The 18031-nt window shown below is 38.4% G+C and overlaps 1 protein-coding gene across 1 annotated transcript; it reads right to left on the bottom strand.

The window, feature by feature from the left end:
• Positions 1 to 1182: 1182 nt before the first annotated feature.
• Positions 1183 to 17629, bottom strand: LOC103104859 (butyrophilin subfamily 1 member A1-like). Its single transcript, XM_056804884.1, has 4 exons — positions 16014 to 17629; positions 3085 to 3183; positions 2470 to 2811; positions 1183 to 1967 (listed from the first exon to the last, which is right to left on the bottom strand). The coding sequence occupies exons 1-4, from the start codon at positions 16057 to 16059 to the stop codon at positions 1810 to 1812; spliced, it is 645 nt and encodes a 214-aa protein (XP_056660862.1). The 5' UTR covers positions 16060 to 17629; the 3' UTR covers positions 1183 to 1809.
• Positions 17630 to 18031: the final 402 nt, after the last annotated feature.

Here is an 18031-nt window from a genome sequence, read left to right on the forward strand (position 1 = left end):
TTAGGACAAAATAATGTTCCCATATTGGATGTTTTTGCTTAGTTTTTCTTTGTTATGCTGAAGGATCCAACTGGGAAATGATTGGCACACAAAGACAAAAGGCACCACCAATATGTATTTTAGTAATGGTTTGGTTTTAGGGTGACATCTTTAACAAAAAAAAAACTTGTAGAGATTTTTATAAAACTTAAATGTGTAAATTTAGACTGTGATGGGGGGGTGTTGGAAGAACATTTGGTTTGAACAGCAGTTTGGCAGGGAGGGAACACAGTGATTTTATTCACCTTAAATCTGTCAATGTGATATGACTTTTAAGGAGTTCAAAGAAATCATACTTCATCTCTAAAAACATGCTTTCTTCACTTTTTTACTAAGATCTAAAATTCCTTCAGAAGGGATCAAAGTCTTTTAATTGCATGAGACTATAATCCCCTGGGAAGCATGAAATATTTTACCTTTCAGATCTATGAATAAGGGGGAAATTATGAGCAAAGAGATAGCATTAGGAGATATAAAATGGATGATTTTGATAATGTTAAATTTAAAAGGTTTGTGCAAACAAAGCCAATGAAGCCAAGTTTTGAAGGAAAGCAGAAAACTAGAGGGAAATTTTTATGGCATGTTTCTCTGTGAGGCCTCATTTCTCAAACATACAGAGAATTGAATAAAATTTATGAGACTAAGAGTCGTGCTTCAATTGTTAAATGTTAAATAAAGGATATGAATGCACAAATTGCAGAAGAAATCAAAGCTATCTATAGTCATATAAAAAGATGCTATTGACAGAGAAAGGCAAATCAAAACCTTAGCAGATTGGCTAATATAACAAAAAAGGAAAATGACAAATGTTGGAAGAGATGTGGAAAAATTAGGAGGGTCACCAATTGGCAGAGTTGTGAACTGATCCAACCATTCTGGAGAGGATTTGGAACAATGCCTAAGGGGCTATAAAATTGTGCATGCTCTTTGACCTAGCAACACCACTTCGGAGGAGGAAGAGGAGGAGAAGGAGGAGGAGAAAAGGGGCTTACTTACATATACAAAAATACAGAACCTCTTTTTGTGGTAGCAAAGAATTGGAAATTGAAGGGATACCTATTATTTGGGAATGGCCAAACAAGTTGTAGTATATGATTGTGATGGAATACTATTGTGCTATAAGAAATGACAAACAGAATGGGATCAGAAAAGCCAGGAAAGATTTATATGAATTGATGCAAAACCAGGAGAATACTGTACACACTAACAGCAATATATCATGATCAATTATGAATGAGTTATCTATTCTCAGCAATTCAATGAATGATCCAAGACAATTCCAAAGGACTTATAAGGAGAAATGCTATCCACTTCCAGAAAAAAAAAAAAGAACAGATGGTGTCTGAATGCAGATCAAAGCATATTTTCTTTTACTTTATTTTTCTTGGGGGGCTTTTTTCTTGTGCAACAAGGCTAATAAAGAAACATGTTTTACATAAGTGGACATGCATGTATATCAAATTGCTTGCCTTTTGAAGGCTGGGAAAGGGAAGAAGAGAATTTGGAATTTAAAAGTTTTAAAAACAAATGTTAAAAATTGTTTTTACATGTAATTGGAAGAAAAAAGATTAAAATCAAAACAAAAAACCCTGTGAAAGAGATAACTAAATAGTCACACTAAAATGTAAATGACTGATATCAAATTTTTTGTTAAGAGCACATTTTGCTCTGGGTCAGATGTCTGTTTAGTGAAAGGATAGGGGTATTAGACTATTAAGTCACTAGTCAAACAGTTACCAGTTATTCCATATTCCATGTCAATTCCAATATTCATGTCATATTTCCTAGTTCCTGGGGGTGCTCCTGGTCTCCCCATTTATATAAAATGCTGAAGGAAATCATCCACACCATCAGGCCTGCAAGGAAGAGCCCCAACACTGAATAAATCACCACTGAGTCCTCATCCTCGTGTAAAGTTTCTTTTGGGGCTGTGGGAAGAAGACATCCAGTCACCATTACAGTTCACTCCAACACCACAGCCCCTGATTCAGAAGCATAGTGAAAGAGTATAGACCTGCACTATTAGAAAGACCTGAGTTCTAGTTCTGGCTCTGCCACAAACTAGCAAGTTAGTATGCAATAAACTTGTAGCTTTACAACCTTAACCTCTCTTGGACTTTCACTTCCTCAACTATCACTGCAGATAACACCTGACCTATTTATCTAGGATTTTTAAAATCCTGGGTGTGATATTTTATTACCAATGAGAACTTGAGCAAATTTCTTAACCTACCATATTCAGCTTTCTCTTCTGTAAATTGAGAAAGTTGGACTATAAGATGGTCCCTGAGGTCCATTCCAGATCTATAATGTACATGTGTACCCTTTTCCATGCTGAAGGTTCTGGAGAAGGGCTCTATGACTTGAGCACTGTTTGAAGAAGACTTCTTAGTTTCTACATGATAGAGAAGGAAGGAAGTCATAGTTTACCTGTCACCTGGAGAATCACATATCCCTGTACTGAATGTTGGCTATCCTCCACGATACATTTGTATGTCCCACTGTCTTGCAGTCTCACATCCTTCAAAGTCAGCATCACCTCCCCTGGCTTGATGGAGTGGGAGACACGCTTCTGGAATTCCGTAGTCTGGTCCTCTATCTGCTCAGCTTCAAAATGATAACTATACACCATGGTGTTTGGTCCATGCTGGCTGAGGCGATACCAGGTAACACTGAGATTTGATAACTGGAAGTCTGCCCTAAAATAAAGGGTGGCATTTTCCCCTATCCTTGAAGTCACTTTTGCCTCTCCCATGGGTAAAGAAGAAATACCTGGGGATGAAGGAGACAACTAAGGTCAGGGCTAGTGTCCCAGAGTCCTAGCTACCCAATCCCTGGAAGCACAATCAGTCTCCTCCCTCTAAGCAAACTAGACAGACTCTGGACAGGAAGGAGGGAAGGTTATTAGGGAGAATCTTCCAGAGACTTATGCTTTTGTTGCTCCCAAAGTTCAGGTGCTCCTTCAGGCCCCTCTGCAAATAGAAAAGCTTCTCCTCTGGTCTCCTTTAAAGATGCTTCTCTCATAAGATTTCATCACCAACTCACCTGTAGATGTTTCTGCCAGGGTGAGAGCTTCAGCAATCCCAAATAGCTTCAGCAATCCCAAAAGCAAGAGCAAGGACCACCTACAGGAAAATTGCCTTCCTGGTTTAGAGGAGAAAGCCATCAATAAAGAACTAGGAAAATCCATTAAATTCATTCTATTACTCTAGAAATGATCAGTTCAGGGAAAATCCCAGGAGTCAGGCATACTCACTTTACAGCAACTTAATTTGCCTTTTATCCTATAATTATAGTGTTTTAGATGTCCCCTAGTCCAATCCATCCTTGAAGAAGGAGTCACTTCCAAAATATCTCCAAGAACAGGTCATCAAAGATTCCACTTAAACATCTCCATTAACAGAGGATTTCCTACCTTTCATTTGCCAATTTTATTAACTACCTCCTATATGCCAGGCACTTCTAATCCATCCTACTGTATTCTTGGGCAACTCTAATTCTTAGGTTTCAAAAGGGTAGAACTGGAAAGCTCTTTAGGACTCATCTAATCTAGTGGTTCTTCATGTTAAAGCTGTCCTCTTGCTCTGGGTTTTTGGCATAAATGGAGACTTAGACATTGACCCATTTATTAACAGGCAGCATGCCCCTGCTAATAAAAGTTATCTTGCTCAGAGATTTGCCTCAATTTATCCTTTTGTTAAATTTCACTGACAGAAGCTTGTTTCCAGTTTTTTGATCTTACAAATAACATAGTTATGAATATGAACATGGTGGGGAGAAGGGGTACAGTGGTAGGCAGGATGTCTTTTAGAGTATATTTCTAATAATGATGTAGCAAGGACATGAATCTTTACCATAGTAAAGAATCCACCCCCACTTTCTGCCCCTACCAACTTGTATATCATAGGGACCTAAGATAAAAACATCTACACTTCCCAGTCCTTATTTCCAGGCTTTCTCAGGTAAGAGCTCCATGGTAATTTGCATTGCCTATCCCCTTTGCCATAGAGGAAGGTGGGAAATGGAAAGACAAAGAGAAAGGGAATATGAGAACCATTCCAAATCTTTCTCCCCCACGCTGAGATGAGGTGATCTGTGAAAGGCACACTACTCTAGTGAAGAAAAAGAGATGAATGATTCATAGAGAGGGAAATCAAGACTTTTTTTTGGAAAGGGTAAATAAATATGCTTCCGTGAGAACAAAAGAGGATTTTCATTTGAAGTATTGAGCTATGGAACTTAGACAGAATGTTACCAAGTGTAAAGGAGAAGATTTACAAGACAAGCATGCATCACAAGAGTAAAGGAACTCAGTTGTCAATCAAAAAAGAACATTCCAAATAGAATGTTCCCAGGAAAGGCAGTTGGGAGTCAAGCCAGGCTGAAGGGGGAAGAAGCTCTGAACAGGACCTCTGTTAGCTTTTGTCCTAGGCTGAAGGACCCTTTGGGGGGCTTCTGGAGCTAGGCTGATAAGAAATTAACTTTTGTTGGTGGCTTAGTGTGGTGAAGAAGATATTGGTATCTCTGAGACTTGAGTTTAAAGAAAGAAGAAAGAAAATTAACCAGTTGTCCTCCCATATCCTTGACAGACTTGTGTCACAGTTGTGACAGGACTGATATTTCTCAAAATCCTTCTAACCTACATTATAGATTAGGGATAACCCCATCCCTCTCACCTCATCTTCCATTCTTGTCCTGTCTTTCCCAATAAACCCTCTTACTTGAGAAGAGAGAGAAAAGAGTTTTTCCTCATAAACCTCATAGCCCACTCTGGGAAGGAGGGGGAAGGGCAAAGCTTGAGGCTTCAGAAGAAGTGGAAGGTGAAGGGAGGTATTGAGGGAGAAGGGTAAGAAAAATATTAATCAATTAGCCATCTCAGGAATTGATAGGCACCCTCAAGTATTCCCTTAGTATCACTCTCTCTCTGCTACAACTAGGCACCTTCAGATACCCCTAGTATCTTTCTAGTCAAGCCAGACTATTATTTTTTTTTTTAAAGGGCTTTGCAAATTTTTTTCTTTTTTCTTTTTTCTTTTTATTTGGTCATTTCCAAACATTATTCATTGGAAACAAAGATCATTTTCTTTTCTTCCCTCCCCTTCCTCCCACCACCTCTCCCATAGCCCACGCTCAATTCCACTGGGTATCACAAGTGTTCTTGATTCAAACCCATTTCCATGTTGTTGGTATCTGCATTAGAGTCTTCATTTAGAGTCTCTCCTCAGTCATATCCCCTCCACCCCTGTAGTCAAGCAGTTGCTTTTCATCGGTATTTTTACTCCCACAGTTTATCCTCTGCTTGTGGATAGTGTTTTTTAGATCCCTGCAGATTGTTCAGGGACACTGCATTGCCTTATTTATTTATTTATTACAATTGGTAACACAGAGTATCTATTTTATTACAATTGGCACCACGAAGATTGACTGAACCCCACAATCCTAAGGTACAGCAGATAGAAATGAAAGAAAGATGTTCAAACAAGTTATCTTTGGAGCTGTGATTATAGCTGTCATTGCTTGTTTCTGGGTATATAATATAATCTACAGTAGAATGACCCATATGATAGTTGGCTCTTTGGACTATATAGGCAACATAACAATGTCTGTACCTCAAATACCTTTTCAAACTGAATTCATACTCTGGCAAATCCTGGCTCAAGTATATGTACTCTTAATGGCAAATCTTCTGACTCTGAACCAACTAAGGAAGATATATAGATTTGTGATTCCCCTAAAGACAGAAGAGATACTGTCTATTGATAACAACCTGGAAAGCATGATTAAGACTGTGTTTGAGGAATTGATTAAGGGAAAAGGGCTAGACCAGGTTATGGGCAAGGATAATGGACTAACAGATAGTGCACCTAAGGAAAATGAAGGTGGAAATGACAATAAGCCTGACTGTGAACCAGAGAAAATCTGTCCTTTAAAAGAAGTCACTAAGTTCTCATCAACAACTGGTGTACTTCAGTCTAAGGTCCATAGATAATTCACCTTGCAGGAACTTGAATCCATAAAAAGACATTTCCCAAAATTTGTAGAAAATCCTTTCAAATCTCAAAAGGAACTGAAACGAGCTTTTAGAATTTTTGATCCTGATTTTGAGGATGTAGAGTTTCTGATTTGTATTATGGTCGCTTTGGTGACCTTTCATTTCTCTCTTCTTGATCCCTTAACCTATTCAGATGGCACTTGGGAATATCAATTCGTTACTGCTTCCAAGTATGGAAATCAACTCCCTTTGCAAACACTCAATCTCACAAAGCAAAGAATAAGTTTAATTTACTAAGCAAAGAATACAGAAAAGATCCTTCTTTTTCCTAGAACCTTAGTCAAGTGAGAATTATGGGGCAGGTAGGTAGCATAGTGGATAGAACTTTAGAACTGGACTCAAGAAGACATGGGTTCAAATCTAATCTCAGACATTTTCTAGATGTGTAACCTTGGGCAAGTCACTTAACCCTTATCGCCTAGCCCTTGCTGCTCTTCTATCTTAGAACTGACAAAGCAGGCAAGGGTTGCAGTGGAATTACTGGTCTTAAGGTTTAACTTAAGGAATGACTTCCTAATTTAAACCTATGTTAAACAAATTAATATCATAAAGTGTCACTAGGGCTAACCTTATCTGATAATATAATAATGAGAATGTTTCCAAAGGGCTGATGAAGACTGTTTATCCTAAAACTCATGCTCTAGGGTTTCAGGAAAAAGAGACGATCTGGAGGAAAAACTAAAAAGAATTAGAGTGGCACACATTCATATTATAATCAAGGCAGAGCCAACTCTGCTCAATATTCATTGTGGATAAAGGCACCAGAATGGATAAACTTCTAATATTCTTTTCATGTATTTCAAATTCCTTAACCATCAAAGATTTTGAAAGATTGTTCTCTAGGGAGAAAACTCAAAACAAAGAAATGTGGAAAGAGATTTGATCAGGATTCAGGATACCTGCATACTAGGTGTATAATTAGAATCTATTATCCTAAAAACTACAATTCCCAGTGCCCCATTCTCCTCACATTACATACTGATATAGGGAGGATATAAATAGTGTTCAATTTAACTGTACTAGGTGGCACAATGGAGAGAGTGCTGTATTTGAAGTCAGTAAGACCTGAGTTCAAATCTACCCTCAGATGCTTGCTAGCTGTGTGATTCTGGGCAATTTGCTTAACCTTTGTGCCTCAGTTTCCCCATCTATAAAGTGAAGATAATAATAGCACCTACCTCCCAAAGTTATTGTTAGTACCAAATAATGTAATATTTGTAAAATGCTTCGTAAACCTTAAAATACTATATAAATTGTAGCTATGATGATTGTAAACCTTAAAATTTCTTAGACTTATAAATGTTGGAAATTTCACCATTGGGAAATTTCATACTTGAAAAATTTCCTATTGATAGTGAGAACTCTATTGGAATGTGAACCCCCTTGGCATGGGAGGTTCCTCCTCCTCCCTTCTTAAGATTACTTTAGGACAGAAACCTTTTGCTGAACAATGGAAAGGGCTTTGACCTATGCTTAAGCATAGAACAGGAATTTCTTTGAGTCATGACTGATTTTAGAATTGATACAATAGAGATACTTGGAATGACAGAACCAGGTCTTGGAAAATACAATTTCCACCCCACTCGGTCCTAACAGGATTTAGGAAGGGCTGCAACAAAGGATCAAGATTTAATTATTTGAGAATATGACCTTCAACAGACATGTGCAAAGCCACAGATCTCTGGGCGGTCCTGGGTTAAGCTAGAGCCACCACTGGCACAGGGAAGACATGGACAGTGATTGGTAGATGTGAGAACTGAGGGGAGGGAACTTGGATGGTTTCCTTAAAGATAGCGGGGTCTGAGGACTGAGGGGTGGTTGGTTGGAGAGGTTTTTGGTCTGAGAGGTGGTGCTTTGAGGATTGGCTCTGAAGAAAGCTGGAGGTGGAGGCCCCTGAGACTGTTTCTCCATTTTGGTCACATGAGTAATAGGGACTGATCTCCTTTCTTTGCCCCAGCTATCTAAGGGCTTGGGCCTTTTGGCCCAGCCTAAACAGAGGGGGTATTTAAGCCCTATTCCCTTCTCTCCCCTTTCTCTCTCTCTCTCTCTCTCTCTCTCTCTCTCTCTCTCTCTCTCTCTCTCTCTCTCTAATTCCTTTCTTCAACCTGTTTGTAATTAAACTCCATAAAAGGTTGACGGCTGACTTGAGTTTTCATTAAGAAATTACATAGCTGAATTCCTTGGCGACCTTAAATTAATATATATCAGTCTTTTAAGTGATTTCCTTGTCAAGTTCTTTCTGCTCTCAAGCTGCCTAAAGCCCTAGCTGTAGTTCATTGCTCTGCCCATACAGGTGGCTCTGACCCTGTCTCTAGAGGAAATGACCGAGCAGATGCCGCTGCAAAACTAGCAGCCGTAGAAGGACCTGGATTAATTTTAACATTAACAACCACTGATAATTTAAATTTATCACTCTCCTATAATGAAAAGGAAGTGGAAAAATGGAAACAAAAATTTAAAGCAAAACAAGTTAATGGAGTATGGGTGTCATCTGAAGGAAAACCCCTGCTCCCTAGAAGTTTCTATAACCAAATTTGCCAATCTATTCATAAAAATGGTCATTTTGGCACCCAGGGCATCGTGGACTCTGTCAAGAGAGTATGGATAGCCCCTGGTATAACTACTGTAGCCTCTAAAGTATGTTCAGCCTGCCCTATTTGCCAGGCATATAACCAACATGCATATCGTGGAAAAGCCTTTGGGGGACGTCCTCTGGCTTACACACCTTTTGAACATCTACAGATAGATTTCATAATGATGCCAAAGGCTGGACGTTATAAATTTTGTCTAGTAATTGTAGATCAACTAACCAGATGGCCGGAAGCATTTCCTACGACCCGAGCCACAGCAGATTTTGTTGCAAAGATACTTTTAAAGGAAATTATTCCCCGTTTTGGCCTGCCAGCACTTATTGACTCCGATAGAGGGAGTCATTTTACCGATTCTGTCTTAAACCAAATATATTCTTGCTTGGGGATAACTCCAAAATTCCATGTTCCATATCACCCCCAGAGCTCAGGCCAAGTGGAGAGGATGAATAAAGAACTTAAGACTATGATTGGCAAATTATGCACTGAGACCCATTTAAAATTCCCTGAAATTCTCCCTCTGGCCCTATTTTATCTTAGAAGCAGGCCTAGAGGAGACTTACATATTTCACCATTTGAGATGCTTTTTGGACATCCGCCCATACAGGCTAAGCCTTTCTCCCCGGCTTATACATCGCTATTAGGGGGAGATATTACTATTGCTTCCTATATACAGGAGTTACAGCACAAACTACGTGAACTTCATGAATCCAGAGCTGCAGTACAAGCCGGACCATTAGACTTTTCTCTGCATGACCTGAACCCAGGAGATAAAGTTTATATCAAGAATTTCAAGCGAACTGGAGCAACTCAACCTTCATGGGAAGGACCATTCCAAATATTATTAACTACTCCAACATCTATAAAGATTGGAGAAAGGGACTCTTGGATTCACTGCTCACATGTGAAGAAAGCATCTTCTGCTGAGACTGATTGACTCTATCTTATATGAATTGTGCCTCTATCTTATCATATGAATTGGAGATAATAATCCATAGACAAATGGATGCTGTTTTTTTTTCAAGAATATATTGAATTACTGATTTTTTTTCTTATTTTTCTTATTTCTTTTCTTTTATTTTTTTATCAGAATATTTGATTTTTTTCTCATTTTTTGTACTGAAGGTACACATAATTAATATTAATATTATTTTTCCCTGCAGTAATACAAGTTAATATATATACACTTGCTATAATATCAATATATGCCTAAAAGCTTTAAACTATGGGAACCTGCCATTTATTGATAAAATATTATAGGACTGTGATTAATGTTTGTGTCTGATTCCAGGAAAAGGGATAAAAACAAGGAGCACATACTAAACCTGAATAGTGCCAATACAGCACACAAGAAATATTAAAGTGAGACTCGAGGTTGCGACGCTTAACTTATGTTTAAGTCGTAGGACTTCCTTGTATCTACACTCTTTATGAAGTACTCAAACAAGTACAAAGCTTGACTATCATGCTGGCTCCCTATATCTCTGAAGAGAAAAAAAAATCAGACAAGGGAATGACATTTCCCCATCAAAATAGAATTCTAATTCTTTTCTTCTTATATTATGGCAACTTCCTGTAGTCTTGGCTACAAATGGCTAAGTGAAATATTACTGCATTCTGTCCTACATACTTGTGGATAGAAATTACTTTAAACTGGACCTATACAAGGTGTATTTTGAATTTTTCTTATGTTTTTGATTATTTTTCTATTCTTTTGATAATTGACACATACACCCCCATAACTGAACATTGCATTCTGAGCTAAACTTGATATTTTTTTTAAATACTTACTTCAGGGGGGATTGTATTTTAATTTAAAATCTAAGAATTTTTGAATTTTTTTGTTTGAGATTGTATTCTTATAAAAATCCAAGAATTTTGTTTAAGATTTTACTTTTATAAAAAAAATTCAAAGATTTTGATTCTGTTTGAGAAAAGATCTTCAAGAAAGAAGCTTGAAACTTTTATATCCAGAGAATGAACTGTTGCAGAAAGATGCCGAAAACCTACACTTCATCAAGAAGATCAAGAATGAACTTTGGATGTGATTGATTGGACTGAACTTTTGATTGAACATTTATTGTAACTGTACACATTTATGCCAAAAGGGACTGCCCCTAATTTGGCTTTCTGTCAATGCACCTAGCAAAACATTGGTTTTGCTTTCTTTTCTTTTCTATTTCCTCTCTCACTATTCTAATTTCTCTTAGAAAATTGAATATTGTGTATATCTTTAGTTAGAAGTGAATTTGAAAAAAAAATGATTATGTTAAATGATCAATGGGGAGACTAGTCTCCCAATGATCATCAGGGGGGATTGTAAACCTTAAAATTTCTTAGACTTATAAATGTTGGAAATTTCACCATTGGGAAATTTCATACTTGAAAAATTTCCTATTGATAGTGGGAACTCTATTGGAATGTGAACCCCCTTGGCATGGGAGGTTCCTCCTCCTCCCTTCTTAAGATTACTTTAGGACAGAAACCTTTTTGCCCAGTGGACTTACGCGTCGGCTATGGGGGGTGGGGGGGGGAGGAAAAGAAAATGATCTATGTCTTTAACGAATAATGCTTGGAAATGACCAAATAAAATATATTTAAAAAAAAAATAAAGTACTTCCACCTACAAAAAAAAAAAGATTACTTTAGGACAGAAACCTTTTGCTGAACAATGGAAAGGGCTTTGACCTATGCTTAAGCATAGAACAGGAATTTCTTTGAGTCATGACTGATTTTAGAATTGATACAATAGAGATACTTGGAATGACAGAACCAGGTCTTGGAAAATACAATTTCCACCCCACTCGGTCCTAACAGGATTTAGGAAGGGCTGCAACAAAGGATCAAGATTTAATTATTTGAGAATATGACCTTCAACAGACATGTGCAAAGCCACAGATCTCTGGGCGGTCCTGGGTTAAGCTAGAGCCACCACTGGCACAGGGAAGACATGGACAGTGATTGGTAGATGTGAGAACTGAGGGGAGGGAACTTGGATGGTTTCCTTAAAGATAGCGGGGTCTGAGGACTGAGGGGTGGTTGGTTGGAGAGGTTTTTGGTCTGAGAGGTGGTGCTTTGAGAAGTTTGCTCTGAAGGAAGCTGGAGGTGGAGGCCCCTGAGACTGTTTCTCCATTTTGGTCACATGAGTAATAGGGACTGATCTCCTTTCTTTGCCCCAGCTATCTAAGGGCTTGGGCCTTTTGGCCCAGCCTAAACAGAAGGGGTATTTAAGCCCTATTTCCTTCTCTCCCCTTTCTCTCTCCCTCTCTCTCTATCTCTAATTCCTTTCTTCATCCTGTTTGTAATTAAACTCCATAAAAGGTTGACGGCTGACTTGAGTTTTCATTAAGAAATTACATAGCTGAATTCCTTGGCAACCTTAAATTAATATATATCAGTCTTTTAAAGTGATTTCCTTGTCACATGATGAAGTCCTCCTTGGAGGACAAGGAGAAAGTTTCTTTCAGACTTGACTATTGTGGCAGCTTCCTTAACTGGTGCAATAATAGTCATTATTATTTCATGGGTGAGGAGACTGAAGAAACAGTCCCTGCCTTCAGTTACACTTCACCACTACCCTGAAACCATCCTACTGTGCGTTTTGGAATGGCTCTAAACCCTGGGAAACTACATCTCCCAGGACTCTCTATCTCAACTTCCTCAGAACTTCCTATTTCCTTTATGGCAGGTGTCTGAGAAAGTATAAAAGAAGAGAGAAGGTTTTCGTACCTTTTCCCCCCAGAATGGGACCTTTCTTCAAAATGAGAGGAGTGCCTTTTTCCAGAGAATAGCCTTTTTCTCCAGAAAGTCTCCCCACCCCCACCCCAGGAACAGCTGAGCTCCTTTTTCTCTATAGATCCAACCCCTAGCTTTTTCCTAAACCCTAAATAAACCCAGTGAAATATTCCTGAAGTCTAGCCTGATTTTGTTCTGCTCCGTTGCCTACCTCTAAAAGGCTCAGTTCGGGTTAATTTCCCTACCAGGGCTGGGGTGACCCAACTACGCTCTTTTCCTGTTCCTTTCCCATCCTCCTCCTTTTTTCACCACAACATTTCTGGCCCAGCACTACCCAACAATGCCATAAAAAGCCTTTATTGCCATTCCAAACCACTCCAACAGCGCCTATTGCTTTACAGAAGTCACCATGAGGGATTTAGACTAACACTGTCATTTTTTATTTTGATTTAATTTTAACAAAAGGTTCAGTCAGCCAGGATTTATTAATAAGCAAATATACCTTCTATAGTCTAGTGCACATAAGTATTTTCCCAGTATGTTCTATGGTGACTGATAAGATATTTATTTAAAAGCATCATAAATATTCTTGGTAGCTGTTGGGATTTATTACAATAGCTCGTGGGCTGGAGTGTCACATGGGGTCTTGGAACTAGATGGGGAGGAGGTTAGTGAAGAGTTAAAAGGATGCCACTTGTCATCAGCAAGCTCCTAACCATCCAGCTTTATTCCACCATGTTCCTCTATCAGGCTTCAGGCTTCTGCTGCTCCTAAGCTAGAAGCAATGTGCATATTGATCTACTCTCTGCCAAGGTAGCTCATTAAGGGAAGTAAATAGTCAACAAAATTAATTTTGACTAGAGCCTGGCCTCTGGAGCCAGGGAGGAGGTTCTCCCTGCCTCCACATCATTATACCCAAGGTGACTCAGCTGTGCCCTTTTCCTGACTCTTTTAAAGGAATGTCAGGAGAAGAGGGGAAAGTGCTTGGGGGGATTTAACCCCTTGGCCCCCACAGTCCCCACAAGTAGCTTTTTGGCAACATATATTTTCTCAATCAAATACATACATCTGTGTGGCACAGTTTATAGAGTACTGGATTTGAAGTCAGGAAGACCCGAGTTTGAATCTTGCCTTAGACATTTTATCTGGGTGACTTTTACGACCTGTCCTAGGCCTGCCTTTCAGGACCTGTTTTACAATATTGCTCCACACCAAACTTTCCACTTCAACTGTCGTTATATTTGATGTCTTTCTCTCTCATAGGTCATGCTCATTCCTACCTCCAACCCTTTGCTCACACAGTTCTCCCTATCTTGAATCCCCCCTCTTGCACACTAATCCGAATCCCACCTATCCTTTATGGTGTTTCCAAAGGCTCCCTCTCTATGAAGCTTTAGAAAACTGCTCCAATTTACAGTTAATACCTATTGCACTTATTGCCTGAATTACTCCTCTTATATTTTTGCTTTTCTTATTAAACCATTAGTGTTACTTAATTTCTTTTGTTTTTATTCTTATTCATGTTCAAAGATACATGAAATTAGCAAATTTAATATGATTGGAGAGGTAGTATATCACAGAGGGAGTCAGAAAAATGTGGGTTTTAATCTCAGGTCTGCTAGTAAGTAGCTATATGTCTTTGGACAGATCACTTCCCTGATTTGGGATTTGCTTCCCACACCTATGCATGTTGCAGCAGGTGTTTTCTTTCTTTTTCTTCCTTCCTTCTTTCCTTCTTTCTTTCCTTCCTTCCTTTCTTCCTTCCTCCTTTCTTTCTTTTTTCTTCCTTCCTTCCTTTCTTTCTTTTTTTCTTTCTCTTCCTTTCTTTCTTTTTCTCTCTCTCTCTTTCTCTCTCTATTTCTTTCTTTCTTTTTTTTCTTTCTTCCTTCCTCCTTCCTCCTTCCTTCCTCCTTCCTTCCTTCCTTCCTTCCTTCCTTTTTCTTTCTTTCTTTCTTTCTTTCTTTCTCTTTCTTTCTTTCTTTCTTCTCTTTCTCTTCTTTCTTTCTTTCTTCTTTTCTTTCTTTCTTTCTTTCTTTCTTTCTTTCTTTCTTTCTTTCTTTCTTTCTTTTCTTTCTTTCCTTTCTTTCTTTCTTCCTTCCTTTCTTTCTTTCTTTCTTTCTCTCTCTCTCTTTCTTTCTCTCTCTCTCTTTCTCTCTCTATTTCTTTCTTTCTTTCTTTCTTTCTTTCTTTCTTTCTTTCTTTCTTTCTTCTTTCTTCCTTCCTTCCTTTCTTTCTTTCTTTCTTTCTTTCTTTCTTTCTTTCTTTCTTTCTTTCTTTCTTTCTTTCTTTCTTTCTTTCTTTCTTTCTTTCTTTCTTCTTTCTTTCTTCCTTCCTTCCTTTCTTTCTTTCTTCCTTTCTTTCTTTCTTTCTTTCTTTCTTCTTTCTTTCTTTCTTTCTTCTTTCTTTCTTTCTTTCTTTCTTTCTTTCTTTCTTTCTTTCTTTCTTTCTTTCTTTCTTTCTTTCTTTCTTTCTTTCTTTCTTTCTTTCTTTCCCTTTTATCTTAGTATCTCTTCTAAGACAGAAGAGCAACAATGGCTAGGCAAACAGGGTTAAGTGACCTGCCCAAGATCACAGAACTAGTAAGTGTCTAAGGTCTTCTTGACTCCAGACTTGGAGCTCTAACTACTATGCTACCTAGCTGCCCCACTAAAGCCCTTTCTAGAACTAACATAACATCCTATGCTTCTATAGTTTTATTGCAGGTAAGTTTAGGGGGAAAGTGTGAGGAGGAAGAACAAGAAAGCACCAGCTCGAGTTTCTTTGAGCAAGGGAGCATGGAAGAGTGGTATAAGAGTGAAAGCAAATTAATGAAGTTGGGAAATGCTTATCAAGAAGCTCTCAAACAGCGGGTTCCTCCCTTTTCTCTAGCACCACTGACAAATCTATCTAGTAAGAGAGTGTGTGGGACCACACCACAAAAGGAGGAGGATGGGTCCCAACTGTTGGATAACTAACAATCTAATAAGAGAGAGGCAGAAATGGCAACACAGGATAGCAAAAATTGGAATTGGACGACCTGGTCTTCAATCCTGACTGACATTTATTAGGCATATAAACTCAGTAAAGATACTTAACCTCTTTTAATTTCAGTTATTGTCTGACCCATGTAAAACCCAGTGGAATTGCACATTGGCTACTGGAGGGGGTTGGGGAGAAGGAGGGAAAGGACATGAATCTTGTAACCATAGAAAAATATTCTAAATTAATTAATTAAATAAAATTAAATATTTAAAAAATTCAGTTATTGTCATCTGTCAAACAGAGGCAAGTATGCACCATCTACCTTACTGGGTTGTTATGGGAAAACCATTTTGTGATCTGCAAAGGGTCATAAAAATGGATACTTTCTAAGTGAAGGAGGGGAAGATTTTCATCATCCTTATCTTCCTTGATTCCAGGAACATGGAGTCCAGGCTCAGCCCTTGGTATCTTTTGATACTAAGACAGTCACTTTCTTTAACTATATTTCCCATCCCCTTACCTTGGCCTATTCCTTCCACTGCAATGGTAATCCAACTGATTTCTTCCTCCCTCCCTTTTAGAGTTCATTCAAGTCTCATTCATCTTAAATACCCCCAATATGACAGATACAAACTCACTTCTCTGGGACCATCTGGCTGCCATATTTCCTTCCAGTGGGATCATCTAGCAGCTGAACCAGTCATCCAGTGCCTCTCAATTTCTCCGTTGCTTTTAATCATGTACTTTTCTGAACTACACCTCTGAGGCAAGTCCAACCCAATGTCCCAACCCACCCAACATATCCAAAATTCCTAATGTTGAAAAGTAACTGCTGATTCATCAGTGGTGGGACTTGATAAGACTGCAGAACCAATGCCTGTTCTTGGGGCTGATTCATTAAGCAGCATCTCTCTAAAAGGACAGATGTGCTTTCTCCCAGTCACATTTCATAGTTGGAGATCCGGTTATGAGTTAACCAGATTAAAAGGGAATTAGAAGGAATATAGAGGAATGTGTAAGAATAAATTAAATTGCCCATCTCCCCTTAACTTGTTATCATATCTAGGATGTCAGTAGCTATAAGATTTTTGAGGGTGGAGACTATCTTTTGTCTCTTTATGTACCAGTTCTTAACACAATAAATGGCATATAGTAGGCACTTAGTAAATGTTTATTAAAATTGATTGATAATCATGTTCTTGGAAGGCTGTGTAATAAAAGAAAACATAAGATGACATTTCCACAGAACTTTTAATTTTCTGAAGCACTTTTCCATCAGTTATTTTAGTCAGTTCAATAAGCATTTGTTAAGGTTTACTTTGTGCCTGGTACTGTGCTAAGCACAATTTTTCTTTATTTGTTGGGAAACTGGCCAAGCAGAGATGATTGTCTCATTTGACAAATGAGGAAACAGAGGCTTAGAAAAGTCAAGTGATTTGCCTAGTGAGTTAGTGTCAGAGCTAGATCTAGTATCCTGGATCTCCTGTTTGACTAATTTATTTGTACCAGAAAGAGGGAAACAAGCATTTTTAAAGTATCTATTATATGCCAGGCGCTGTTCTAAGGATTTTATAAATATATCCCATTTAATCCACATATCAATACTTTAAAGTAGGTGATATCCCCATCTTACAACTGAGGAAACTGAGGCAAAGGTTAAGTGGCATGACCTCACGCAGCTGGAAAGTATCTGAGGCCAGATCTGAACTCAGGTTTTCCTAACTCCAGGTCCAGCCCTCTATCTACTGCATCACCTAGAGACCTCTGCATCAGTGGTGTCAAACTCACATGGAAAGGAGGACCAGTAAATGGAGCATGAGAATCCCTGCAGGCACATACTGACTTAGAAAACTACATGAATAGCATTATCAGTGTTTTAAATGGCTTTTATTTAGTTTCTTAAGTATTTCCCAATTACATTTTAATCTGGTTCAGCACTCAGGACTGTTGTAGGTACATATAGACTGTGGCTACATATTAGACACCTCTGCTCTGCAGACATGTTAGCTTTTAACATGAGCCACAGAATTGAGGATTTGAAAGAAAACCCCAAAAGTTGACTATTTCTTTCTGTGCCACCATCATTGTCTCCCAGTATCACAAATTTATAACGTTGGGTTGTCTTTTATTCCGATCTCTCCATTATTTTGCATGTTCCATCAGTCACAAAGTTCTGTTGGGTCTAACTTTCTCTACAGGCCAGTATTTCCTGGCTACTACCTTGGTGTAGGTCCTCATTACCATCCACTTAGACTATTATTATATATATATATATATATATTATACCTCCTATTATTCTTTTTCAGACCACTCTCTGTTCCTGTACTTTGACCATTTATCTACTGAGGAATGATTCTTGGTGGGGGGGGGGGGGGTTTGGAGCCAATTATTGGCATATTTTGCATAAAAACTTTTTATTTACAGTCAGCCTTTGACTCTATTTCATTTCTTAGGCTATCCTTTGTTGTTACTGTTTGCTTTCTTTGTGTTTCTTTTGTCTGAGGTGCTTGCAAAGCAAATATTCTGCTCATTTAAGGGTGGGAAGTAGGGAATGGGCAGGAGAAGTTAGGAATACTTCAAATAGCTCTTTTTTTTTTATCTTTTTTTCACTGATGATTAGACTCAGGTTTTCTGAATATGTTACTTTGGATTGAAG

This window comes from Monodelphis domestica, chromosome 7 (assembly GCF_027887165.1).
Source record: "Monodelphis domestica isolate mMonDom1 chromosome 7, mMonDom1.pri, whole genome shotgun sequence".
NCBI lineage: Eukaryota > Metazoa > Chordata > Mammalia > Didelphimorphia > Didelphidae > Monodelphis > Monodelphis domestica.